The 27131-nt window shown below is 42.3% G+C and overlaps 1 protein-coding gene across 3 annotated transcripts; it reads right to left on the reverse strand.

Moving 5' to 3' along the window:
* Positions 1–683: 683 nt before the first annotated feature.
* Positions 684–25521, reverse strand: LOC112238557 (acidic leucine-rich nuclear phosphoprotein 32 family member B). Of its 3 annotated transcripts, XM_042316777.1 has the most exons (8): positions 25039–25521; positions 16075–16224; positions 12315–12380; positions 3358–3480; positions 2922–3093; positions 1203–1273; positions 1078–1120; positions 684–975 (listed from the first exon to the last, which is right to left on the reverse strand). In XM_042316777.1, the coding sequence occupies exons 1-8, from the start codon at positions 25432–25434 to the stop codon at positions 821–823; spliced, it is 1176 nt and encodes a 391-aa protein (XP_042172711.1). In that variant the 5' UTR covers positions 25435–25521; the 3' UTR covers positions 684–820. The 3 variants fall into 3 exon arrangements, with proteins under 3 accessions (XP_042172711.1, XP_042172712.1, XP_042172713.1); XM_042316778.1 differs by lacking the exon at positions 12315–12380 and having other exon boundaries at positions 684–972; positions 25039–25517; XM_042316779.1 differs by lacking the exon at positions 12315–12380 and having other exon boundaries at positions 25039–25517.
* Between the last annotated feature and the right edge of the window lie 1610 nt (positions 25522–27131).

A 27131-nucleotide genomic window follows, 5' to 3' on the forward strand; every position in this document is an offset into this window, starting at 1 on the left:
AGACAAATCCAAAGTTCACATCCTCCATCCAGGCGATGCCTCCAGCTCTTCTGCTCCGAAAGCCCTGGACAAAGACCTCACCACTGTGCTGGGGGAGCTCAAGGCCTACATCAGCCAGGTAGATGACCACCTAGCCCTGGGAAGCTCTATAGGAAAGTGCCAGGCCTACAGCACCATCGCATTGTTGGGAAGGGCCTGTAGTAAAGTAAGCTTTTCACTGTTAGTCTATACCTGTTTACAAAGCATGTGATGAATAAACTTTGATTTCATGTGTTCCTATTGCTGTCTTTTCACCTTCCCTCCCATTCAAAATAAAATAAGCTGCAACATGTCATCTCGTGGAGTGACTGAAGTATCCATTGAGGTATTTGCTGCATATTGTGTGATGAGTGTTCGACTTTTCCCACTGAGGCAACCCATTGCACTCAGCAGGAGTTGAGCGACGGGCACTTGTAGCTACAACCTTGATTTGTGCAACAGTCGTCCACACTGAATCTTAGCTCGCTCTTCACACAGTTGCTATAGCAATACATTTTATTGGTGAAAAAATAAGGAACAGAAAAGATGAAGAGGGAAGAAATAAACCCAACAACAACTTTCTCTTCATAATTCATCCAACAAAATATTAAAAAGCACAGACCCAAAACTAGATACAGTACCTGTCCCAAAGTCCTCACATAGGTATACATAAAGGGGGAGTTGACAGTGAAAAAGTGGAATGCGGAGTGGTGCGCTCCTTGAGGATGGCTCTCGGTTCCATGGGGCGGAGGCAGCTCCACTTGAACCACCTGTCCGGTACAGTCTTTCCCCACACGGGGGCTCAAAGCTGGGGGAGAGACGTGGAGTAGGGAGGGTGTGGGTGGGTGTCAGGGTGGAGAGGGAAGGGGTTGGTAAGTTGATTGGCTTTCTTTTTTTGCTCATAATCATTGTCGTTAGGCTCTTGCTTCATCTTCTCTCCTTGGACAGCCTCAACTTCTGGGGGGAATGGGAAAGGGTTATTATATTATACTTCGTAAAGTATCAAAAAGTTTAACTTTTTAACATAAGCTTGTGACAAAAAGTACAAGAATGACATACCATCATCATTGTCGTCCTCATCATCAATACTAAGGTCTTCTTCCTGGGGAGATAGGACAGTGCTTTCAAACCATATCCCCTGTTGATCTTTTGGGTCACAAACAAACCAAAAAAACGGGCTTTACCTCTTCGTCGCTGCTAACTTCATCATCCTCCTCGTCAAAGTCTTCCTCCTCTCCATCCTCATCCTTCACTCCTAACATTTTTTTTAAAAAGCAAAGAAATACATCACACCCACTGTCGAAAAACCCAACACAATAGAATCCCCTTGCATGACAATATCCACGATGTACTAACATGGTCTCTAACATGTACTGAAAAAAAAATATATATAAAATGCAACATATAAAGTGTTGGTCCCATGTTTCATGAGCTGAAATAATAGATCCAATAATTTTCCCATTCTCACAAAAAGTGTATTTGTCAAATTTGTTTACATCCCTGTTAGTGAGCATCTCTTGTCGAGATAATTCATCCACCTGACAGGTGTGGCATGTCAAGAAGCTGATTAAACAGCATGATCATTACATAGGTGCACATTGTGCTGGAGAGAATAAAAGGCCACTAAAATGTGCAGTTTTCAAAACACAATGCCACAGGTTGAGGAAGCATGCAATTTGCATGCTGATTGCTGAAATGTCCACCAGAGCTGTTGCCAGATAATTGAATGTTCATTGCTCTACCATAAGCCGCCTACATCATTTTAGAGAATTTGACAGTGCGTTCAACTGGCATCACAACCGCAGACCGTGTAACCAAGCCAGCCATGACCTCCACATCTGGCTTCATCACCCGCGGGATCATCTGAGACTAGCCACCCGGACAACTAATGACACAGAGTTTGCACAACTGAAGAATGTATGCACAAACTGTATCAGGGAAGCTCATCTGCATGCTTGTCATCCTCACCAGGGTTTTGACCTGACTGCAGTTTGGCATCATAACCATCTTCAGTGGGCAAATGCTCACCTTTGTGTATTGCGTTGTGTGGACGAGCGGAATGCGGATGTCAACGTTGTGAACATTAGTGGCCCATGGTGGCGGTGGGGTTATGGTATGGGCAGGCATAAGCTACGGACAATGAACACAATTGCATTTTATCAATAGCAATTTGAATGCACAGAGATACCATGATGAGATCCTGAGGCCCATTGTCATGCCATTTATCTGCCGCCATTGTCTCGTCATTCAGCATGATAATGCAGGACCCCTTGTTGTAAGGATCTGTACACAATTCCTGGAAGCTGAATGTCACAGTTCTTCCATGGCCTGCATACTCTGACATGTAACCAATTGATCATGTTTGGGATGCTCTGGATCAACTTGTACGACAGCGCGTTCCAGTTCCCGCCAATATCCAGCAACTTCGCACAGCCATTGAAGATGAGTGGGACAACATTCCACAGACCACAATCAACAGCCTGATCAACTCTATCCAACGACCCTACCATTAAGGTATCTGTAACCAACAGATGCATATCTGTATTCCCAGTCATGTGAAATCCATAGATTAGGGCCTAATGAATTTATTTCAATGGCTGATTTCCTTATATGAACTAACTCAGTAAAATATAAGAAATTGGTGCATGTTACGTTTATTTTTGTTCAGTGTATAATGATATACCATTTAGTAGATGCTTTTAGCCAAAGTTGCTTGCAGTATTGTGTGCATAAATTTTACATATGGGTGGTCCCGGGAATCAAACCCACTATTATGCCATTGCAAGCTCCACGCTCTACCAACTGACCTACAGAAGACCCACATTCTCAACTCAAATTACAACTGCATTTTCATTTTCTATTACTTCCTCAAAACATGGAAAAAAACTAAAATGGTTGCCAACCCTCATCGTCGTCGTCCACCCCATCCACGTCAGATGCCTCTCGGTCCTTCACGTCGTACCCATCCAGGTAGGTGAGCTGAGGGAGCAGCTTGAACACACTCTCCCTGTAGTCGTTCAGGTTGGTCACCTCACAATTGAACAAGTCCAGACACTTCAGGCTGCCCAGCTTTTTCTGTGGGACCAAATGGGTGTAGGGTAATTAGGGGGTGAACAACACTGCCTGAATAAATCTCTAATTAGATTTGAGCACACCTTATCCCCATATAGGCTAGCAAACTAATTTTGACCAGAGCCACATAGGGAAACAAACATCACACTGCCAACTAGGTCTATGGTCAAAACTCTACATAGGGAAAAGTGTAATTTGAGGCATAGCCTGAGACAATGAGATGGTGTCGCACTGTATTGTGCTCTACCGGGAGTTTGGTGTACCTACCAAAGGTTCCAACGTGCTGATGTCTTTCAGTTTGTTCCCGCTAAGATTTAGATGTGTGAGGTTGGGGAGTTTCTCTGCTAGCACGTCAAGGCCATCAGAGATTCTGTTGTCACCGAGTTCCAACTGCAACATAATGTGAAGATATACAGTGAGTATTTGGTCCCATATTCATGGCACGCAATGACTACATCAAGCTCGTGACTCCACAAATTTGTTGGATGCATTTGCTGTTTGTTATGGTTGTTTCAGATGATTTTGTTCCCAATATAAATTAATGGTAAATAATGTAGTGTCATTTGAGTCACTTTTATTGTACATAAGAACAGATTACATTTCTAAACAGGTCTACATTAATGTGGATGCAACCATGATTACGGATAATCCTGAATAAATTGTGAATAATGATGAGTAAGTTAGATGCACAAATAGCATACCCCCAAGACATGCTAACCTCTCATCATTACAATAACAGGAGGTTAGCATTTTTTGGGGGGCTATGATATTTCTGCATGGCCCTGTGACAACAATGTTGGACCCCTTGTGGCCCCACTAAATGTGGAGTATGAAATAACTTTTTACGATATGACAACAATAACATCTAATGTAACTGGCCCCTCTAACAGCACAACTGGCCCCAGCCCCCCCCCCCCAGTTGAAATGGTCTAGAACCGCGACGGGTCATAACTGACAATTAATCGGAAAAAAATAATTACAGGGGGCAGTTTGGAAAAAACGAATCCCCTCTAAATCGTCCTCTGGAATAACGGACATTCTAGGGTAATAATTACATAACCAACATTATCTATTAATACTAGTCCTGTGCGAATAAGGCTAAGCATAATTGTTTAAGAAAATCGAGAGCACAAACCTACTCTGTCTATACTGTAAATCAATAGCCTAACTTAGATGTGCCTGGCTATTTAAACCATATATATATATATATATATATAGAAATGACATATTGCTTCTGTTGCCTGTTTGTTTAACCTCTTAGAAGCAACGGCAAAATGTAGATTTACACCTAAATAGACACACCCAAAAGTAACTGCTATTCATGTGTAATTACATGATTCTGACATGCCAAAACTTGGTATATTTGGAAAGACATCTGGGAGATTTAGGAAATGATCAGACGATAGGAATTACATAGTTCAGAATACACAAGATCAAGCTCAAAGTTTTGTTGTTTTTATTTTGAAAGTCATTTAATTTACAAGCTAGAAGTGAATTATTGATGCCCAGAGCTGGAAACACGTCAGATGGCTTCCACAACATGTAAACAATAGCAGAAAAAAAATGGGATTGAATGACCTAACCACTAGAAATGGGCAAATGTTTTAGTAAGTGGTGTCAGGTGAGGTCACGGGACGTTTCCAAGTGTCCCTAAAACTCTCCAAAGTGGCATTTGTCTGTAAATTAGACAATTCCAGTGCCACTACATATTTGCAATCCCTAAATGCTTTTTGTTCAGTATAAAAACACAATTTCTACCATATTAACCTCACTCAAACATTGTGGTGGTGTTATGGGGTATCCGGGGTAAATTCAAGTGTATGAATGCAGTAATTGCACACTGGATGTGCCTAAAGGTTATTGTTCACTATAAAAACAAACTTTCTAAAACACCAACCTCTCTCAAATATTGTGGTGGTGTCAGGGGACATCCAAGTGTTTTTTCAAGCTCTCCAAAGTACCTGAACCTCTCCAAAGTGCCACCAGAGAGGAGGCTGGTCGTAAACTTTCTCTTGCCTTTTCAGTATTGAGAAAAAGTGTCTCAGACATTCCAAACACAAATTATGCAGGAAATGGTTGGTGGGGATTGAAACAATCATGTCATATCATTTAGCATTTTGTGATGTCATTACGGATGGTATAACAATAACTATCTTTAAGAGCTTTCACAATGTAGATATCAGATTTGCATCTAAATGTTCTAAAACTTATGATTAAATATGAAACTAGCTGTGAAAAGATAGCAATGTGACTTTAGCCTTCTAAATGAGAATTGATTGACACCAAATCAGGCCCTCGAGGACTGGAGTTGCCCACCCCTGCATTAGACGGGCCGGGCGATTTCAACAGAGAGAAGACAGACAAGTGTAAATAAATACATTGCAATTCTTTTCAAATGAGCGGTCGTTCATGTGCAATGTATTCACATTCCCATGAGCATAGTTTTCCAACTGTATATACGATTGGTTCCCTCTGTCTCTCCCGCGCTCTTTCTCCCCACCTCTTTCCATTGTTTAACAAGCCTTCAAATCGGGTTAGTCCACTAGGGACCTTTCATTGCATTGTTAGTAATCAATTCAACCTATACTGTGTGTGTGTTTTTTTATGTATTTCTGTGTATAGTTAGTAAATAAATTAAGCCAATTTTTGTGTCGCTGAATAATTTAGACTATGGTTCGTGCAGATTTAAGAGGTCAAGAATTTCAGAATGAGACTGATGAGGTAATAATGATTAATGGATGACAGGTATGATAATATATTCTGAGTTAATTTGGAAAACGGTAACTCATTAAACAAACTTTTTCCATGGTACCCCAAGTTACTAATGAGTTAATTGTTACATGATTCATTTAATCACGTAATAATTAGTTATGTGATGACTTATTTTATAAAATCAATTAAATTATAGTCACGACATACATAAAATAGCTTATCAAACAAACTTGGTTACACACGTGTCCTTCACTTAAACAAGGTGCAAAAATAGAAATAAACTGAACTATTTACAAATGGCATTCGTGTTCATTTTACATCCCAGGTGTAGATGACTAGATTTCACTTTCACCATAGCTTGTGCATGTCGTGATAGTCTGAAGCAGTCTCTCTCTGACAGGAAACAAAAAGCAAACTGGTATTTCGGACAGAAGATCTGGCATTTCACAATTTTTCCCCCTTGGGTTTTGTGCAATGCTTGCAGTTCTTCCTTTTATCTGTTGGCATGCGTGTTGGGTAGTGACACTCACCTTGAATGGGGGGGGGGGTTTGGCCATCGGCTTGAGGAGAATTAAATCATTTACTGTGTCAATGTCCACAAAGTGGTAGAAAAAAAAAAACTATCATTCCACTTCCTGTGGAGGACCTCGTTGTGGCCTATCAGAGCATCAGATCAGTTGACACCCCCCGTGCTGGCATTGTAGTCCTTCACAGACAGAGAAATTCTTCCTCAACCATGCTCCATTGGCATTTTTCTCTCTCTGAGACATGGAAATTATTGAATGCCTTATGCTGTGTGGTGAGCATGGTTACTTCCCTAGTGTCCTTCTATTTCACAAAAAGCAGCTTGTTAGTCCTGATCCAAAAAAATGGTCCCACTCTCTGCAGTCTTTGCCATGTCGTTTACCTTGGTCTTGGGGAAATCGATTCTGTTAGGACTAATGGTGCCACAAGCCCCTATTTTCTTTTTCAAGAGGTCTATAAAAAGCATGGGACTACAATAACAATTGTCCACAAAGAAGGGGAAGCCCATCAGCTGCATGAGTCATAACTAAGGCCCTTACCAGTGGGTGGGATCGCCTTCATAGATGAAAAATTTGCCCATGTAGGCAGAGGCTGAATCGGCTAACACAAAAAGAGCTTGTAACCCCATTTGTCCAGCTTATTTTTAATATATTGCATCAAGCCAATTCAAGCCTTTGAGACAACCATATGCTCATCTATAGATAGATTTTGAGCAGGCTGGAAGTAAGTTTTGCATGCCTTCACCATGTCATGATAAAGGGGCTTGACTCTTGCAAGTCCCCTTCTGGTCATTCTCCTGATCCTTTTGTGGGTCACACCTGTGACGAGTATGGTTGATGGCCAAGAATAGGTTCACTCATGATGGAGGCGGGAACTCAAACCGATAGAGTGGGGACTTGCTCCAGTTGTCAACTAGTCTTGATACCTTTACCAGTCCCATATAAATCAACAAGGAAAGGTAGTTGAGCATGTCACCCATGGTTTCCAGGTTTCCACCCTGCTGCTTTTTGTCCCCATACTTGTTGGTCTTACTAATTAGTGTTCCCAGTACAGAGGTGGTAAAGTAGAGCTGAAACAGCTGTAAGGGGGTGTATGTTTAATCACTAACCAACTGTGGGCCTTCAGGTCGTTTGGGTATAGACCTAATTTGTTCTGGCTCCTCATCTTCAAGGACTGTATGCCACCGGTCCTCAGTTTCATCTCCCTCTGTTCTGCTGCTTCCACAGTCTCTTTGTTGAGGCCTAGATTTCCTCCCTGCCCCAGCACCTCCAGGTGAACTTACAGAAAGGGGAGTTGTGCCAGGGCCTGCAGTGGGGGAGGTTGAAGAGGAGTGGGGCCTCAGCAAAACTCAGAAAAAAAAGAAACGTCCCTTTTTCAGGACCCTGTCTTTCAAAGATAATTCGTAAAAATCCAAATAACTTGCCAGATCTTCATTGTAAAGAGTTTAAACATAGTTCCCCATGCTTGTTCAATGAACCATAAACAATTGATGAACATGCACCTGTGGAACGGCCATTAACTTCTTTGGGACTGGGGGGGGCAGTATTGAGTAGCTTGGATAAAAAGGTGCCCAGAGTAAACTGCCTGCTACTCAGTCCTAAAAGCTAAAATATGCATATAATTAGTAGATTTGGATAGAAAACACTTAAGTTTCTAAAACTGTTTGAATGATATCTGTGAGTATAACAAAACTCATATGGCAGGCAAAAACCTGAGAAAAAAATCCAACCAGAAAGTGAGAAATCTGAGATTTGTAGTTTTTCCAAGTCATTGCCTATCGAATATACAGTGTCTATGGGGTCATATTGCACTTCCTACGGGACCTGTTAGATCGGAGGGTGAGGGCTAGGGCCATTCCCCCCCAGAAGTGTCCGGGAACTTGCAGGTGCCTTGGTGGAAGAGTGGGGTAACATCTCACAGCAAGAACTGGCAAATCTGGTGCAGTCCATGAGAAGGAGATGCACTGCAGTACTTAATGCAGCTGGTGGCCTCACCAGATACTGCCTGTTACTTTTGATTTTGACCCCCCCCCTTTGTTTAGGGACACATTATTCCATTTTTGTTAGTCACATGTCTGTGGAACTTGTTCAGTTTGTCTCAGTTGTTGAATCTTATGTTCATACAAATATTTACACATTAAGTTTGCTTAAATAAAAACGCAGTTGACAGTGAGGACGTTTCTTTTTTTGCTGAGTTTAGATGTCCAAATAAAATTTTATTGGTCACATACACATGGTTAGCAGATGTTAATGCAAGTGTTGCGAAATGCTTGTGCTTCTGGTTCCGACAGTACAGTAATATCTAACAATTCCCCAACAACCTCAACTAACACACACAAATTTAAAGGGGTGAATGAGAATATGTACATAAGTATATGGATGAGCGATGGCCGAGCGGCATAGGCAAGGTGCAGTAGATGGTATAAAATACATTATATACACGTGATGAGTAATGTAAGATATGTAAACATTAAAGTGGAATTGTTTAAAGTGACTAGTGATGCATTTGATCAATCATTGGGTCTCAATGTTGGCAGCAGGCTCTGAGTTAATGATTGCTGTTTAGCAGTCTGACGGCCTTGAGATAGAAGCTGATGTTTTTAATCCCTCGGTCCCAACTTTGATGCACCTGTACTGACATTGCCTTCAGGATGATAGTGGTGTGAACAGGCAGTGGCTCGGGTGGTTGTTGTCCTTGATCTTTTGGCCTTCCTGTGACATTGGGTGTTGTAGGTATCCTGGAGGGCAGGTAGTTTGCCCCCGGTGATGCATTGTGCAGACCGCACCACCCTCTGGAGAGCCTTGTGGTTGAGGGCGGTGCAGTTGCTGTACCAGACTGTGATGCAAGCCTGACAGGATGCGCTCGATTGTGCATCTGTAAAATTGTCAGGGTTTAGGTGAAAAGACCATTTCTTCAGCCTCCTGATGTTGAAGAGGCGCTGTTGCACCTTCTTCACTACACTGTCTGTGTGGGTCGACCATTTCAGTTTGTCTGATGTGTACGCCCAGGAACTTAAAAACGTTCCACCTTCTCCACTGCTGTCCCTTCGATGTGAATAGGGGGGGTGCTCTCTCTGCTGTTTCCTGAACATTTCCTTTGTTTCGTTGAGTGAGGTTTTCCTGATGCCACACTCCACGTGCCCTCACGTCTCGTCATTGATCAAGCTCACTACTGTTGTGTCGTCTGCAAACTTGATGATGGAGTTGGATGGCCATGCAGTCGTGGGTGAACAGGGAGTACAGGAGAGGGCTGAGCACACACACTTGTGGGGCCTCAGTGTTGACGGTCAGCAAAGTGGAGAGGTAGTTTCCTACCTTCACCACCCGGGGGCAGCCCGTCAGTCCAGGATCCAGTTGCACAGCGCGGGGTTGAGACCCAGGGCCTCCAGCTTGATGATGAGCTTGGAGGGTACTATGGTGTTGAATGCTGAGCTGTATTCAATGAACAACATTCTTACATGGGTATTATTTTTGTCCAGATGGGACAGGGTAGAGTGCAGTGTGATGGCGATGGTGTCATCTGTGGACTTGTTGGGGCAGTATGCAAACTGAAGTGGGTCTAGGATGGCCGGTAAGGTGGCGGTGATATGATCCTTGACTAGCCTCAAAGCACTACATGATAACAGAAGTGAGTGCTACGGGGCGGTACTCATTTAGTTTACTTATCTTTGCCTTCTTGGGTACAGGAACAATGGTAGCCATCTTGAAGCATGTGGGGACAACAGACTGGGATAGGGAGCGATTGAATATGTCCGTAAACATATTAGCCAGCTGGTCTGCGCATGCTCCGAGGACACAGCTAGGGATGCCGTCTGGGCCAGCAGCCTAGCGAGGGTTAACACGTTCAAATGTTTTACTCACGTCAGCCACGGAGAAGGAGTGGGGCAGTTGGTGTTAGCGAGCTGCGACGGTAGCACTGCATCATCTTCAAAGTGGGCAAAGAAGGCATTTAGTTTGTCTGGAAGTTTGACGTGGCTGTTTTTGTAGTCTGATTTCCTGTAGACCCATGCCACATACGTCGTGTCGGAGCCGTTGAATTGCGACTCCACTTTGTCCCTGTACTAGCATTGTGTTTGTTTGATTGCCTTGCAGAGAATAACTACACTGTTTATTAGCCATATTTCCAGATCTCTTTCCATCGTTAAATACGGTGGATCACGCTTTCAGTTTGGCGCAAATTCCGCCATTCATCCATGGTTTCTGGTTAGAGTAGGTTTTAATAGTCACAGTTGGTACAACATCTCCAATGCACTTCATTATAAAAACGCACTCACTGAGTCAGCATATAAGTCAATGTTGTTCTCGGAGACTGACCGGAACATCTTCCAGTCCTGGTGATCAAAACAATGTTGAAGTGTGGCGTCCGATTGGTCAAACCAGCATTTAATGGTTCTTGTCCCCGGTACATCCTGTTTGAGTTTCTGCCTATAAGACCGAACGAACAAGATTTAGGATTTGCCGAAGGGAGGGCGGGCTTTATATGCATCATGGAAGTTAGAGTAACAGTTGTCGAGAGTATCAGTCCTGCGTGTCGTGCAATCAATATGCTGTCAGAATTTTGGTAGCCTTGTTCTCAAATTTGCTTTGTTAAAATCCCCAGCTACAATAAATGCAGCCTCTGGATATATAGTTTCCAGTTTACATAGAGTCCAGTGAAGTTCCTTGAGGGCCGTCTTGGTGTTCGCTTGAGGGGGAATGTACACAGCTGTAACTAACTGACGAGAATTCTCTTGTGAGGTAATATGGCCAGCATTTGATTGTAAGGAATTCTAGGTCGGGTGAGCAGAAGGACTTGAGTTCCTGTATGTTGTTATGATTACCCCATGAGTCGTTAATCATAAAGCATACACCCCCGCCCCTTCCTCTTCCCAGAGAGGTGTTTATCTCTGTCGGCGCTATGCATGGAGAAGCCCGGTGGCTGAAATGATTCCGACAACATTGGCTATAAGCTAGATTTGTTCCAACCAACCAAATTATTAATTTCATAGCCCCCATGCCATGTAGCTATAGCTCAAACACAGAACAAATCAAAGCTTACCTTGTAAGATGTTTGCTTTAAATGTTGTGTAAAAAAAGACGCCCTGCTTTTGCAGATGGAGGCTACCGTTCTCATACCAGACTGCGGCAGGGTAGCCTAGTGGTTAGAGCGTTGGACTAGCAACTGAAAGGTTGCAAGTTCAAATCCCCAAGCTGACAAGGTACAGATCTGTTGTTCTGCCCCTGAACAGGCAGTTAACCCACTGTTCCTAGGCTGTCATTGAAAATAAGAATTTGTTCTTAACTGACTTGCCTAGTTAAATAAAGGTTAAAAAAAAAAAAAAAAAATACTGAATTTAGCAGTCTTTAAAATCTTTGCTATGCTGTAATAAAGCCTATATATATATTTTTTTTATCCATTAGAACAGACTGGGATACTTATAATTTGGTTGTTTACACTGTTCCAAACAAGCAGAAAAATTATATGGTAATCTAACAGCACCCCTTTGTCACACATAATATGCACGCAGCTCTCGCTCCTATACACTCCTTTTTCTTATTACAATGATCATAATTGTAATAAGTCGTTATCATTTGTAGGCATAGTATCCTTGTATAACCCCCATAGAGCTGTAGACCTAAGAACGCGTCCTGTTAAGTTTTAATACCGTAACTTAGGCCTATATTTCAATATATAGGCTACTGTATCAAATTGAATCAATCAATCATTCCGGCCATCACACAGCATACGAAACATTCAGGCTTTGAAATGCAATCAAGCATTTTAGTTTTAAAATGAAATAAAAAGGAAGCTTTGAATAATTAACCTAAACAATAAATAAACCGCAATTTACTAATGCATGCAACTGTTTTTAGTCTGCTGTAATAAAGGCTATATCATTTTTGTTAGATAAGACTCTGGTACAACACTTAGTGTTGTTTACACTGTTCCAAATGGTCAGATTTGTTTTTGTAATGTTAATGCAACTGTTTGGCACACATAATACTCACACAAGGTGTGCTCCTATACAGCTTTAGCAGGGACTGTGCGATAAACACTTGCTGTGGTGCCTTTTTCTGCAGTAGGGAAGTGAGCGAGACAACATGCACCAGTCACACAGGCACACCCAGTCATTATTTTTTAAACACTGTTTAACCTTAATTATTTAATCAAACAGTGTGCTTAAAGTGTCAGACAAGCTCAGTGCATATGTAGTTGGTTTTATTCAAACACATAGGGTGTGTATGTCAATTATGGATAAAGAAGTTTAAACATTGACCAATCGATTGGTCGAAAGAACAGGACGATTCTCGTTTGACCAATATATTTGTATGGGGACAGCCCTAGTAGCATCTACATTAATATAAGTTTAGAAACATCAATCAAATGGATCAATAAAATGTATTTATAAAGCCCTTCTTACATCAGCTGATGTCACAAAGTGATGTACAGAAACCAAGCCTAAAACCCCAACCAGCAAGCAATGCAGGTGTAGAAGCAAGGTGGCTAGGAAAAACTCCCTAGAAGGGAGGCTATGAGGGGTGGCCAGTCCTCTTCTGGCTGTGCCGGGTGGAGATTATAACAGAACATGGCCAAGAGACATATTCTTATTTACAAAAAAAGTGACTACAAAATGACAAACCATTAATTTGTATTGGGCACAAAATAATGTGAAACAACCAAAACAAACAGCAAACGTATCAAACACATTTATAGAGTCACAACCCTGATTAAGTCACTGCATGCTGTGAATATGGGACCAAATAATTAACTTTGTACTACTTTAATACACATACAGGGCCTTCAGAAAGTATTTATACTCCTAGACTTATTCCACATTTTGTTATGTTCCAGCCTGAATTCAACATCGAATAAACACAAAATGAAAACATGTTCAGAAATTTTTGCAAATGTATTCAATTATATACAGTAATCTCTCATTTACATAAGTATTCACACCCGAGTCAATACTTTGTATAGGCGCCGTCGGCAGTGGTTACAACTGTGAGTCTATCTGGGTAAGTCTAAGACCTTTCCACACTTCGATTGTGCAACATTTGCCCATCATTGTTTTCCAAATTCTTCAAGCTCTGTCAAATTGGTTATTGATCATTGCTAAACCATTTTCACGTCTTGCCCTAGATTTTAAAGTAGATTTAAGTCAACTCTGTAACTCGGCCACTGAGGAACATTCAATGTCATCTTGGTAAGCAACTTCAGTGTAGATTAGGCCTTGTGTTTTAGGTTATTGTCCAGCTAAAGATGAATTAATCTCAGGGAAACCAGGTTTTCCCTGTGCTTAGCACCATTCTGTTTCTTTTCTTTATACTGAAAAACTTACCCATCCTTAACTATTAGAAGCGTTCCCATTACATGATGCAGCCACCACCATGGTTGAAAATATGGAGAGGTACTCAGTAATGTGTTGTGTTAGGATAAATCCAATACTTTTAATTCAGGGCAAAGTTTATTGCTTTGCAACATTTTTTGCAGTTTTACTTTAGTGCCTTATTGCAAACAGGATGTATGTTTTGGAATATTTTTATTCTATACAGGCTTCCTTATTTTCACTCTGTCAATTAGGTTAGTATTGTGGAGTAACTGTTCCATCTTCAGTTCTATCACAGCCATTCATTTGTAAAAAATATCTAAAAACATAATTCCACTTTGACATTAGGGGGTATTGTCTGTAGGTCTGTGACAAAACAATCTAAATTTAATCCATTTTAAATTCAGGTTGTAACACAAAATGTGGAATAAGTCTAGGGGTGTGAATATTTTCTGAAGGTACAGTAAAAGTGAATGTCCCAATACTTTTGGTCCCCTAAAATGGGAAAATACACTCAAATTAAAGCTGACATTCTGCACTTTAACCTCAGTCACTGTATAATTTCAAATCCAAAGTGCTGGAGTAGAGCCAAAACAAAATTGACACTGTCGCAATACTTTGAGCAGTCACTTCTGTCAAAAAATGCCCAAGCAAGTAACAAATCTTTCAGAAAACAATGACCATGTCCCAAATGGAACCCTATTCCTTACGTAGTGCACTACTTTTGACCAGAACCCTCAAAAGTAGTGCACTGCACAAGGAATAGGTTGCCATTAGGGACTAAATTGAAGCTATTTTTCAAAAGAACACAAATGTCACTTTACTATAAGTGTAAGCTTGTGTATAAAAAGTAAAAAAAAAAGGGCCCCTCCACACACACCCAGTCAAAAGTTTTAGAACACCTACTCATTCAAGGGTTTTTATTTTTACATTGTAGAATAATAGTAAAGACATCAAAACTATGAAATAACACACATGGAATCATGTAGTAAACAAATAAAATGTTAAAGAAATCAAAATATATTTTATATGAGATTCTGCAACGTAGCCACCCTTTGCCTTGATGACAGCTTTGCACACTCTTGGCATTCTCTAAACCAGCTTTGAGGTAATTTCAATTAACATTTGTGCCTTAAAAGTTAATTTGCGGAATTTCTTTCCTTCTTAATGCATTTGAACCAATCAGTTGTGTTGTGACAAGGTAGGGGAGGTATACAGAAGATGGCCCTATTTGGTAAAAGACAGAGGCCATATTATGGCAAGAACAGCTCAAATAAGCAAAGAGAAACAACAGTCCATTACTTTAAGACATGAAGGTCAGTCAATGCAGAAAATTAAGAACTTTGAACATTTCTTAAAGTGCAGTCACAAAAACCATCAAGAGCTACAATGAAACTGGCTCTCATGAGGACCGTCACAGAAATGGAAGACCGAGTCACCGCTGCTGCAGAGGATAAGTTCATAAGTTACAAGCCTCAGAAATTGCAGCCCAAATAAATTCTTGACAGAGTTCAAGTAACAGTAACATCTCAACATCAACTGTTCAGAGGAGACAATGAATCAGGCCTTCATGGTCAAATTTCTGCATAGAAACCACTATTAAAGGACACAAATAAGAAGAGACTTGCTTGGGCCAAGAAACACGAGCAATGGACATTAGACCGGTGGAAATCTGTCCTTAGGTCTGATGAATCCAAATGTGAGATTTTTGGTTCCAACCGCCATGTCTTTGTGAGACACAAAGTAGGTGAACGGAAGAGCTTCATGTGTGGTTCCCACTGCGAAGCATGGAGGTGGTGGTCTGATGGCGTGGGGGTGCTTTGCTGGTGACACTGTCAGTGATTTATTTAGAATTCAAGGCACACTTAACCAGCATGGCTACCACAGCATTCTGCAGCGATATGCCATCCCATTTAGTTTGCGCTTAGTGGGACTACAATTTGTTTTTCAACAGGACAATGACCCAACACACCTCCTGGCTGTGTATGGGCTATTTGACCAAGATGGAGAGTGATGGAGTGCTGCATCAGATGACCTGGCCTCCACAATCACCCAAACTCAACCAAATTGTGATGGTTTGGGATGAGTTTTGACCGCAGAGTGAAGGAAAAGCAGCCAACAAGTGCTCAGCATTTGTGGAAACTCCAAGACTGTTGGAAAAGCATTCCAGGTGAAGCTGGTTGAGAGAATACCAAGAGTGTGCAAAGCTGTCACCAAGGCAAAGGGTGGCTATTTGAAGAATCTCAAACATAAAATCCATTAAGATTTGTTTAACACTTTTTTGGTTAATGCATATCCATATGTGTTATTTCCAAGTTGATGTCTTCACTATTATTCTACAATGTAGAAAATAGTAAAAATATAGAAAAAATGTTGATTGAGTAGGTGTTCTAAAACTTTTGAGTGAGTGAGTGTTTGTTTTAAATGAAGCAAAACATTACCTTTTTGAGTTTCTCAAGTCTGGGAAGGTTGGAAACTGAGAATAAGCCAACATTTATCAAACTGAGGAATTCCAGATTGACAAATTCTTCTGTGAGGCCTTCGATTTTCCCTTCATTTGATCTGCTGTTGTCCAGGACAAGTTCCCGTACCTATAAGGATAAAAAATAAATATTGAATGTGTACAATTGTAATCCATGAAATTCAAAGATTCTATTTTTTTTTAATGCATGCGTACATTGTTTACAGCTGCACTACAAACTCAATTGAGAATGCAAACTTTATTTTATGCATACATGATAAATAATAATTTGAGTGCTTATTTCTATTTTACAAATGTCCTGAGACACCCTCAGAGAGTGGGGTCTCTGCCAGGGTCTAATTATCTACAGTGACCCTGGAGCAATTAGGGCACACCCACAGATGTTTCACCTTGTCGCCTTAGGGATTTGAACTAGACCCAGTAACTTCATTCAAAAAGTGAGGCAAATTGTATTGACTTTATTCACACTTTTGTTTTGGTTCGGTAGCAGCATGCATCACATGAGGAAGCACATGCCTCCCAGGCAGAAGTTCGGTTAAACCCTCTTTAGAGATTGAGATTCCACATAACTGATTGCATTTGGATGTCATGAAATGGGTCAAATAGTCTTGCAGCAAAGAAACATCTAAGCACTTTAGAAAAAGATCTGATCACATCGATTCTGATGAACAAAGCCATGATTCGATTAAAAAAAATAACCCATTGTCAAATATGCCTCGCTTCGAAGCAAGCAACACTGAAGCATGCACGAGAGCGCCAACGGTTTTGGATGACTGGATACGGGAGTGTTATCACACAATCTGAACAAAACCTTTAAACAGGTCAACATTCACAAAACCGCTGGGCCAGAAGGATTACCAGGACGTGTACTCAAAGCATGTGCGGACCAACTGTCAAGTGTCTTCACTGACATTTTCAACCTTTCCCTGACAGTCTGTAATACCTACATGTTTCAAACAGACCCATGTAGTCCCTGTGCCCAAGGAAGCGAAGGTAATCTGCCTAAATTATTACCGCCCTGTAGCACTCATGGCGGTAGCCCCAACAGATCCACAGATGACGCAAACTCAATCCACACTACCCTTTCCCACCTGGACAAAAGGAACACCTATATGAGAATGCTGTTCATTGACTACAGATCAGCCTTTAAACACCATAGTGCCCACTAAGCTGTTTATTTTGTTTATCTGTCGGCCCCGGCCTTGAACTCGGGCCCTGTGTGTAGTTATCTGGCCCTCTCTGCCCACTCATCACCATTTTACCTGTTGTTGTCTTAGCTGATTAGCTGTTGTCTTATCTGTTGTTGTCTTAGCTGATTAGCTGTTGTCTTATCTGTTGTTGTCTTAGCTAGCTCTCCCAATCAACACCTGTGATTGCTTTATGCCTCGCTTTATGTCTCTCTAATGTCAATATGCCTTGTATACTTTTTAGGATAGTTATCCTTGTTTTAGTTTACTGCGGAGCCCCTAGTCCCACTCATCATGCCACAGATACCTCTTATCCCACCTCCCACACATGCGGTGACCTCACCCAGCATAACTAGTGCATCCAGAGATTGAATCTCTTATCGTCACTCAATGCCAAGGTTTACCTCCACTGTACCTGCACTCTACCATACCCTTGTCTGTACATTATGCCCTGAAACTATTCTACCACGCCCAGAAATCTCCTTTTATTTTCTGTCCCCAAAGCACTAGAAGACCAGTTGATAGCCTTTAGCCGTACACTCATCCTACTCCTCCTCTGTTCCTCAGATGATGTAGGAGGTTAACCCAGGCACTGTGTGTCCCCAGGCGCTCTCATTTGTTGACTTCTGTAACCGTAAAAGCCTTGGTTTCATGCATGTTAACATCAGAAGCCTCCTCCCTAAGTTTGTTTCAATCACTGCTTTAGCACAGTACGCCAACCCTGATGTCCTTGCCGTGTCTGAATCCTGGCTTAAGGGCACCAAAACCCCTGAAATTTCCATCCAACATTTTCCATCAAGATAGAACTGCCAAAGGGGGAGGAGTTGCAATCTACTGCAGAGAGCCTGAAAAGTTGTCTCATACTTTCCAGGTCTATGCCCAAACAGTTCGAGCTTCTAATAATTTTTTTAATTTTTTAAATCTCTCCATAAATAAGTCTCGCACTGTTGCCACCTGTTATAGACCCCCCTCAGCTCCCAGCTGTGCCCTGGACACCATATGTGAATTGATTGCCCCCATCTATCTTCAGAGTTCATTCTGTTAGGTGACCTAAACTGGATATGCTTAACACCCCAGTAGTCCTTACAATCTAAACTACAGTGTGGAGAACAAGTATTTGATAACCTGCAAAATTGGCAGTGTTGCCTACTTACAAAGCATGTAGAGGTCTGTCATTTTTATCATAGGTACACTTCAACTGTGAGAGATGGAATCGAAAACAAAAATCCAGAAAATCACATTGTATGATTTAAGTAATTCATTTGCATTTTATTGCATGACATAAGTATTTGATACATCAGAAAAGCAGAACTTAATATTTGGTATAGAAACCTTTGTTTGCAATTACAGAGATAATACGTTTCCTGTAGTTCTTGACCAGGTTTGCACACACTGCAGCAGGGATTTTGGCCCACTCCTCCATACAGACCTTCTCCAGATCCTTCAGGTTCTGGGCTGTCGCTGGGCAATACAGACTTTCAGCTCACTCCAAAGATTTTCTATTGGGTTCAGGTCTGGAGACTGGCTAGACCACTCCAGGACCTTGAGATGCTTCTTACGGAGCCACTCCTTAGTTGCCCTGGCTGTGCGTTTTGGGTCGTTGTCATGCTGGAAGACCCAGCCACGACCCATCTTCAATGCTCTTACTGAGGGAAGGAGGTTGTTGGCCAAGATCTCGCGATACATGGCCCCATCCATCCTCCCCTCAATACGGTGCAGTCGTCCTGTCCCCTTTGCAGAAAAGCATCCCCGAAGAATGATGTTTCCACCTCCATGCTTCACGGTTGGGATGGTTTTCTTGGGGTTGTACTCATCCTTCTTCTTCCTCCAAACACGGCGAGTGGAGTTCAGACCAAAAAGCTCTATTTTTGTCTCATCAGACCACATGACAGTCTCCCATTCCTCCTCTGGATCATCCAGATGGTCATTGGCAAACTTCAGACGGGCCTGGACATGCGCTGGCTTGAGCAGGGAGACTTTGCGTGCGCTGCAGGATTTTAATCCGTGACGGCGTGGTGTGTTACTAATGGTTTTCTTTGAGACTGTGGTCCCAGCTCTCTTCAGGTCATTGACCAGGTCCTGCCGTGTAGTTCTGGGCTGATCCCTCACCTTCCTTATGATCATTGATGCCCCACAAGGTGAGATCTTGCATGGAGCCCCAGACAGAGGGTGATTGACCGTCATCTTGAACTTCTTCAATTTTCGAATAATTGCGCCATAATTGTGCCAACAGTTGTTGCCTTCTCACCAAGCTGCTTGCCTATTGTCCTGTAGCCCTCCCAGCCTTGTGCAGGTCTACAATTTGATCCCTGATGTCCTTACACAGCTCTCTGGTCTTTGCCATTGTGGAGAGGTTGGAGTCTGTTTGATTGAGTGTGTGGACAGGTGTCTTTTATACAGGTAACGAGTTCAAACAGGTGCAGTTAATGCAGGTAATGAGTGGAGAACAGGAGGGCTTCTTAAAGAAAAACTAACAGGTCGGTGAGAGCCGGAATTCTTACTGGTTGGTAGGTGATCAAATACTTATGTCATGCAATAAAATGCAAATTAATTACTTAAAAATCATACCATGTGATTTTCTGGATGTTTGTTTTCGATTCCATCTCCCACAGTTGAAGTGTACCTATGATAAAAATTACAGACCTCTACATGCTTTGTAAGTAGGAAAACCTGCAAAATCAGCAGTGTATCAAATACTTGTTCTCCCCACTGTAGATGCCCTAAATGTCACACAAATGATCAAGGAACCCACCAGGTACAACCATAAATCCGTAAACAACCCTCAGATATTATCCTGACCAACTTGTCCTCCAAATACACCTCTGCTGTGAATCTCAGCGATCACTGCCCCATTGCCTGCATCCGCTATCGGTCCACGGTCAAACGACCACCCCTAATCGCTGTCAAACGCTCCCTAAAACACTTCTGCGAGCAGGTCTTTCTAATCGACCTGGCCCGGGTATCCTGGAAGGATATTGACTTCATCCCGTCAGTGGAGGATCCCTGTTCGTTCTTTAAAAGTAATTTCCTCACCATCTTAAATAAGCATGCCACTTTCAGAAAATGTAGAACAAAGAACAGATTTTGCCCTTGGTTCACTCCAGACTGGACTGCCCTTGACCAGCACAAAAACATCCTGTGGAGGACTGCACTAGCATCAAATAGTCCCTGCGATATGCAACTTTTCAGGGAAGTCAGGAACCAATACACACAGTCAGTTTGAAAAAGCTAGCCTTTGCTTTCCTAACAGAAATGTGCATCCTGTAGCTCTAACTCAAAGAAGTTTTGGGACACTAAAGTCCATGGAGCTACCGCGGTCATCACCCTCTTCAAAGGGGGTGACACTCTTGACCCAAACTGTTACAGACCTATATCCATCCTGCCCTGCCTTTCTAAAGCCAAGTTAAACAGATCACTGACCATTTCGAAACCCACCGTACCTTCTCCGCTGTGCAATCCGGTTTCCGAGCTGGTCACAGATGCACCTCGTCCACGCTCAAGGTACTAAACGATATCGACCTGGCCAAGGCTTTTGACTCGGTCAATCACCGTATTCTTATCGGCAGACTCAACAGCCTTGGTTTCTCAAATGACTGCCTCACCTGGTTCATCAACTACTTCTCAGACAGAGTTCAGTGTGTCAAATCGGAGGCCTGTTGTCTGGATCTCTGGCAGTCTATTGGGATACCACAGGGTTCAATTCTCGGGCCGACTCTTTTCTCTGTATACATCAACGATGTCACTCTTGCTGCGGGTGGTTCCTTGATCCACCTCTACGCAGACAACACCATTCTGAATACATCTGGCCCTTCTTTGGACACTGTGTTAACAAACCTCCAAACGAGCTTCCATGCCATACAACACGCCTTCCGTGGCCTCCAATTGCTCTTAAACGCTAATAAAACTAAATGCATGCTCTTCAACCGATGGCTACCCGCACCGAGTAGCATCACTACTCTGGACGGTTCTGACTTAGAATATGTGGACAACTATAAATACCTAGGTGCCTGGATAGACTAAACTCTCCTTCCGGACTCATAGTAAGCATCGCAAAACCCAAATAAAAACTAGAATCAGCTTCCTATTTCGCAACAAAGCATCCTTCACTCACGCTGCCAAACATACCAAACTGACTATCCTACCGATACTCGACTTTGGCGATGTCATTTACAAAACAGCCTCCAACACGCTACTCAACAAACTGGATGCAGTCTATCACAGTGCCATCTGTTTTTTCACCAAAGCCCCATATACCACCCACCCAACACTGCGACCTGTATGCTCTCGTCGGCTGGCCCTCGCTACATATTCGTCGCCAGACCCACTGGCTCCAGGTCATCTATAAGTCTTTGCTAGGTAAAGCTCCGCCTTAGCTCACTGGTCACCATAACAACAGCCACCCATAGCACACACTCCAGCAGGTATATCTCACTGGTCATCCCCAAAGCCAACACCTCTTTGGCTGCCTTTCCTTCCAGGTCTATGCTGCCAGTGACTGGAACGAATTGCAAAAATAGCTGAAGTTGGAGACATATCTCCCTCACTAACTTCAAGCATCAGCTATCTGAGCAGCTTCCGATCGCTGCAGCTGTACACAGCCCATCTGTAAATGGCCCATTCAACTACCTACCTCATCACCATATTGTTTTTATTTACTTTTATCACACCAGTATTTCTACTTGCACATCATCATCTGCACATCTATCCCTTCAGTGTTAATTTGCTAAATTGTAATTACTTCACTACTATGGCAAATTTATTGCCTTACCTCCTTAACCTTAAGCCATTTCCACACACTGTATTTAGACGATTTCAATTGTGTTATTGACTGTACGTTTGTTTAGTCCATGTTTAACTCTGTTGTTTGTGTCGCACTGCTTTGCTTTACCTTGGCCAGGTCGCAGTTGTAAATGAGAACTTGTTCTCAACTAGCCTAACTGGTTAAAAAAAGGTGAAATAAAAATAATTTTAAAAAGCTCATCACTAAGCTAAGGACTCTGGGACTAAACACCTCCCTCTGCAACTGGATCCTGGAATTCCTGACGGGCAGCCCCCAGGTGGTAAGGGTAGGCAACAACACGTCTGCCACACTGATCCTTAACACTGGGGCACCTCAGGGATGTACTTAGTCCCCTCCTGTACTCCCTGTTCAACCACGACTGCGTGGCCAAACACGACTCCAACACCATCATTAAGTTTGCTGGCGACAACAGTGGTAGGCCTAATCACCGACAACAATGAGACGGCCTATGGGGAGGAGGTCAGAGAACTGGCAGTGTGGTGCCAGGGCAACAACCTCTCCCTCAATGTGAGCAAGACAAAGGAGCTGATTGTGGACGACAGGAAAAGGTGGGCTGAACAGGCCCCCATTAACATTGATGGGGCTGTAGTGGCGAGGGTCGAGAGTTCCTAGTTCCTTGGTGTCCACGTCACCAATTAACTATCATGGTCCAAACATACCAAGACAATCGTGAAGAGTCGTGAAGAGGGCACGACAAAACCTTGTCCCCCTGGAGACAAAGAAATTTGGCATGGGTCCCCAGATCTTCAAAAGGTTCTGCACCATCGAGAGCATCCTGACCGGTTGCATCACCGCCTGGTATGGCAACTGCTCGGCATCTGACCGTAAGGCACTACAGAGGGTAGTGCGTATGGCCCAGTACATCACCGGAGCCAAGCTTCCTGCAATCCAGGACCTACATAATAGGCGGTGTCAGAGGAAAGCCCATAAAATTGTCAGAGACTCCAGTCACCCAAGTTAGAGACTGTTTTCTCTGCTAACGCACAGCAAGCGGTATCAGAGGCACCCGTCTAGGACCAAAAGGCTCCTCAACAGCTTCTACCCCCAAGCCATAAGACTTCTGAACAATTAATAAAATCGCCACCGGCCTAATTTACATTGACCGCCCCTCCTCCCTTTTGAACACTGCTGCTACTCGTTGTTTATTATCTATGCATAGTCACTTCACCCCTACCTACATGTACAAATTACCTCAACTAACCTGTACCCCTGCACACCGACTCGGTCCCGGTACCACCTGCATATAGCCTTGTTATTCTTATTGTGTTTATTATTTTTTACTTTAGTCTATTTGGTAAATATTTTCTTAACTCTTCTTGAACTGCACTGTTTGTTAAGGGCTTGTAAGTAAGCATTTCACGATAAGGTCTACACTTGTTGTATTCAGCAGGTGACAAATAAAGTTTGATTTGATCATATACAATATTTGAATATCTATGATTTTAATTGAGCCAACTCAACTCATTTGCCAAGTCAAGTAATTACTGGGTTAGTTTCATCTCATATTCCATAATATACACAGTTTACCAAACATTAGGAACACCTTCCTAATATTCAGTTGCACCCCCCATATTGCCCTCAGAACAGTCTCAATTTTGTAGGGGCATGTACTCTACAAGATGTCGAAAGCGCCCCAGGGACAATGGCCCTTGTTGATTTCAATGCTTCCCACAGTTGTGTGAAGTTGGCTGGATCATTCTTGATACACACGGGAAACTGTTGGGAAAATTGGCGGTGTCAGACCAGTCACCCATAGACTGTTTTTTCTGCTACCGCACGGCAAGCTGAACCGGAGCACCGAGTCTATGACCAAAAGGCTCCTTAACAGCATCTACCCCCAAGCCATAAGACAGCTTAACAACTAATCAAATGGCAACCAGACTATTACATTGACCCCCCCATTTGTTTTGTACAATGCTGCTACTCACGGTTTATTATCTATGCAGAGTCACTTTACCCCTAGCAACACGTACAAATGACCTTAACTAACCTGTACCCCCGCACACCGACTCAGTACCACCTGTATATAGCCTCGTTATTGTGTTACTTTTTATAATTTTTTACTTTTATTTTTTAACTTTAGTTTATTTGGTAAATATTTTCTTAACTCTTCTTAACTGACCTGTTGGTTAAGGGCTTGTAGTAACTAAGCATTTCACAGTAAGGTCTACACTTGTTGTATTCAGCCCATGTGTCAAATAAAGTTTGATATGAGCATGAAAAACCCAGCAGTGTTGCAATTCTTGACACAAACAGATGTGCCTGGCACCTACTAGCATACCCAGCTCAAAGGCACTCATGTCTCAACATCCTTCTTTAACTGGTCTCCTCACCTTCATCTGCACAGATTGTGGTGGATTTAACAAGTGACATGGGATCATAGCCTTCACCTGGTCAGAGCAGGTGTTCCTACTGTTTTGTATATACACTCTGTGTGTATGGGTCCTTCTATAAATAAAGGGGGCCAACGTATGACATCACGCCTGAAGAATGAAAAAGATAAACATAATTTCTATGCTTTAATAACAAACAATTCACTGACCGCTCGCAACAGATGCGGTAAAGAGGTAAATCGAATTTAAGGCTATTGTTTGTTGTTGAGGTAAAATCGGAGTATAATACTTATGATGTCAACCCCAATACATTCATATCATCGTCACCAATCAACGTAATTAGTTAAAACCGACTGACTACTACCGATTTCTGTATGCTAGCTAGGCTAACCAGTTTATATGAACGGGAGTTAGAAGTGACTGCTAAATGCTAAGTTCTAAGTCTGAAAAGGGACTACTTTTAAATGTTATGCAGCGAAAACAGCCAAATATATCGAAATCGGACCTCATTTGACGAATATCGACTTTGTTAGATCAGATTTGTTGAATGTGCGAAAATCTGGTAAATGTTGGAACGCAGTGTGTTCCATTGACTCCTTTACCTTATCTACACAGGCGGTGTTTTTCCACTCTTCGTTTGCCCGCCGTCTGCTGCTGTAGCCCATCCGTGACAACGATCGGCGAGTTGTGCATTCAGAGATGCAGTTCTGCACACCACTGTTGTACTGCGCCGTTATTTGTCTAATTGTAGCCCGCCTGTTAGTTTGCACGATTCTTTCCAATCTCATTCGACCCCTCTTATCAACGAGCTGTTTACGCCCACTGGACTGTCGCTGACTGGATGTTTTTTGTTTGTCGCGCCATTCTCGGTAAACCACAGACACTGCCGTGCGTGAAAAGCCCAAGAGTGCGGCTGTTTGTGATATACTGGATCCTGCGCGCCTGGAACCGACGATCATACCACGCTCAAAATCCCTTAGATCTCTCTTTTTACCCATTCTAACGTTAAATCGAATAGTTAAGCTGGATGCCCGTCTGCCTGCTTTATAAAGCAAGCCACCGCCACGTGACTCACTGTCTGTAGGAGCAATCCATTTTCGGAAATGGGGTGGTGTTTGCAGCAATCTACGGTCAGGAGAGTATTAGGGCCAAGTGAAGAGAAAAAAGAGACTTTACAAAAATATAAACACAACATGGAAAGTGTTGGTCCCATGTTTCATGAGCTGAAATTCAAGAGTCCAGAAATGTTCCATATGCACAAAATGCATATTTCTCTCAAATAGTGTGCTCAAATTTGTTTACATATCTGTTAGTGAGCAATTTATCCTTTGTCAAGATAATCCATCCACCTGACAGGTGTGGCATATCAAGATGATTAAATAGCATGATCATTGCACCTTGTGCTGGGGACAATAAAAGGCCACTAAAATGTGCAGTTGTGTCACACAACACAATGTCACAAATTTTGAGGGAGAATGCTGTGCGTGCCATTGTTGAAATGCCTGACTTCGATTACCTGGTGAAATTATACTTTAGAATGTATTTATCTGTATTTATTTAACTAGGCAAGTCAGTTGGAAGGTGTCCCTTCCACTGGAGGGTTGAGCTAACATAGGCTAATGCGATTAGCATGAGGTTGTAAGTAACAAGAACATTTGCCAGGACACAGACATATCTGATATTGGCAGAAAGCTTAAATTCTTGTTAATCTAACTGCACTGTCCAATTTACAGTAGCAGTGAAAGAATACAATACTATTGTAGGAGGAGAGTGCACAATTTTGAACACAAAAAGTTATTAATAAACAAATTTGCCATATTTGGGCACACTTGATACAAAATTTGAACAGAAATGCAATGGTTCATTGGATCAGGTAAACTTTGCACATACACTGCTGCCAACTAGTGGCCAAATGCATATTGAACCTGGGCTGCAATAACACATTATGGCCTTTTTCTTGCATTTCAAAGATTATGGTACAAATAAAATACAAAATAACGTTGTTTTTTTTCCTTTGTATTATCTTTTGCCTATGTATGTTGTGAATTTGAACATGAACTATGCCCTTATTTAAGATTACTGTTTTTCGTATGATGTACCCAATGATTAATGAAAACTTGCTCGGTAGGTCTATGTCCTCATTGTGGTTTTACAGACGTCTTTAATATGTCTTATTTAGACACTTTATTCAAATATTTATGAAATGCATATTGTTATATTTGGTAGCACTTATTTGTTTTTCCTTCGCCTCAACCCCTTTCGATGCATGGAATGGATGTGGGTGGGGCTAGGTCTACATAAGGGTGCTTTTTTTTTTTTACTCACAAAAGCTCTGACGAAGGCCGTGAGGCCGATAGGTAAGCTTATTAAAGATCAGTGATACTATCAAGAGCAGTGTGCGGTTTCCTGTTTCCTTCATCTTGTTAAACTGTTACCATGCACCTGCAAAAAAGATTGCTCAGATGTGCGAGTGCCTTTTGAATTTTGAATGATCTTTTACCAGATCTATTGTGTATATTAAAAACTGCAAACATTTGCCTCCACCCTATGGCAAAATGGGTAGAATTGCAGGAAAGTAGCTGACCCACGAGCCACTGCAGCCCCTTATGATGAGTTCTGCTTTTTTGTGGCCCCCACACCCCCATCAGTTGCCCATCCCTGCTATAGGCTGTCTCATCGACGTCAGTGATCAGGC

Source organism: Oncorhynchus tshawytscha, unplaced genomic scaffold (genome assembly GCF_018296145.1).
Source record: "Oncorhynchus tshawytscha isolate Ot180627B unplaced genomic scaffold, Otsh_v2.0 Un_contig_6829_pilon_pilon, whole genome shotgun sequence".
In the NCBI taxonomy this organism is placed as follows: domain Eukaryota; kingdom Metazoa; phylum Chordata; class Actinopteri; order Salmoniformes; family Salmonidae; genus Oncorhynchus; species Oncorhynchus tshawytscha.

Coding starts and splice junctions, on each gene's coding strand:
- LOC112238557 (XM_042316777.1), bottom strand. CDS start 25,434: ATGGGTAAAAAGAGAGATCTAAGGGATTTTGAGCGTGGTATGATCGTC. Junction 3,481..12,314: donor TGTATAGGAGCACACCTTGT/GTGAGTATTATG, acceptor ATTATGTTGCAG/TTGGAACTCGGTGACAACAG. Junction 3,094..3,357: donor TCAGCACGTTGGAACCTTTG/GTAGGTACACCA, acceptor TTGGTCCCACAG/AAAAAGCTGGGCAGCCTGAA.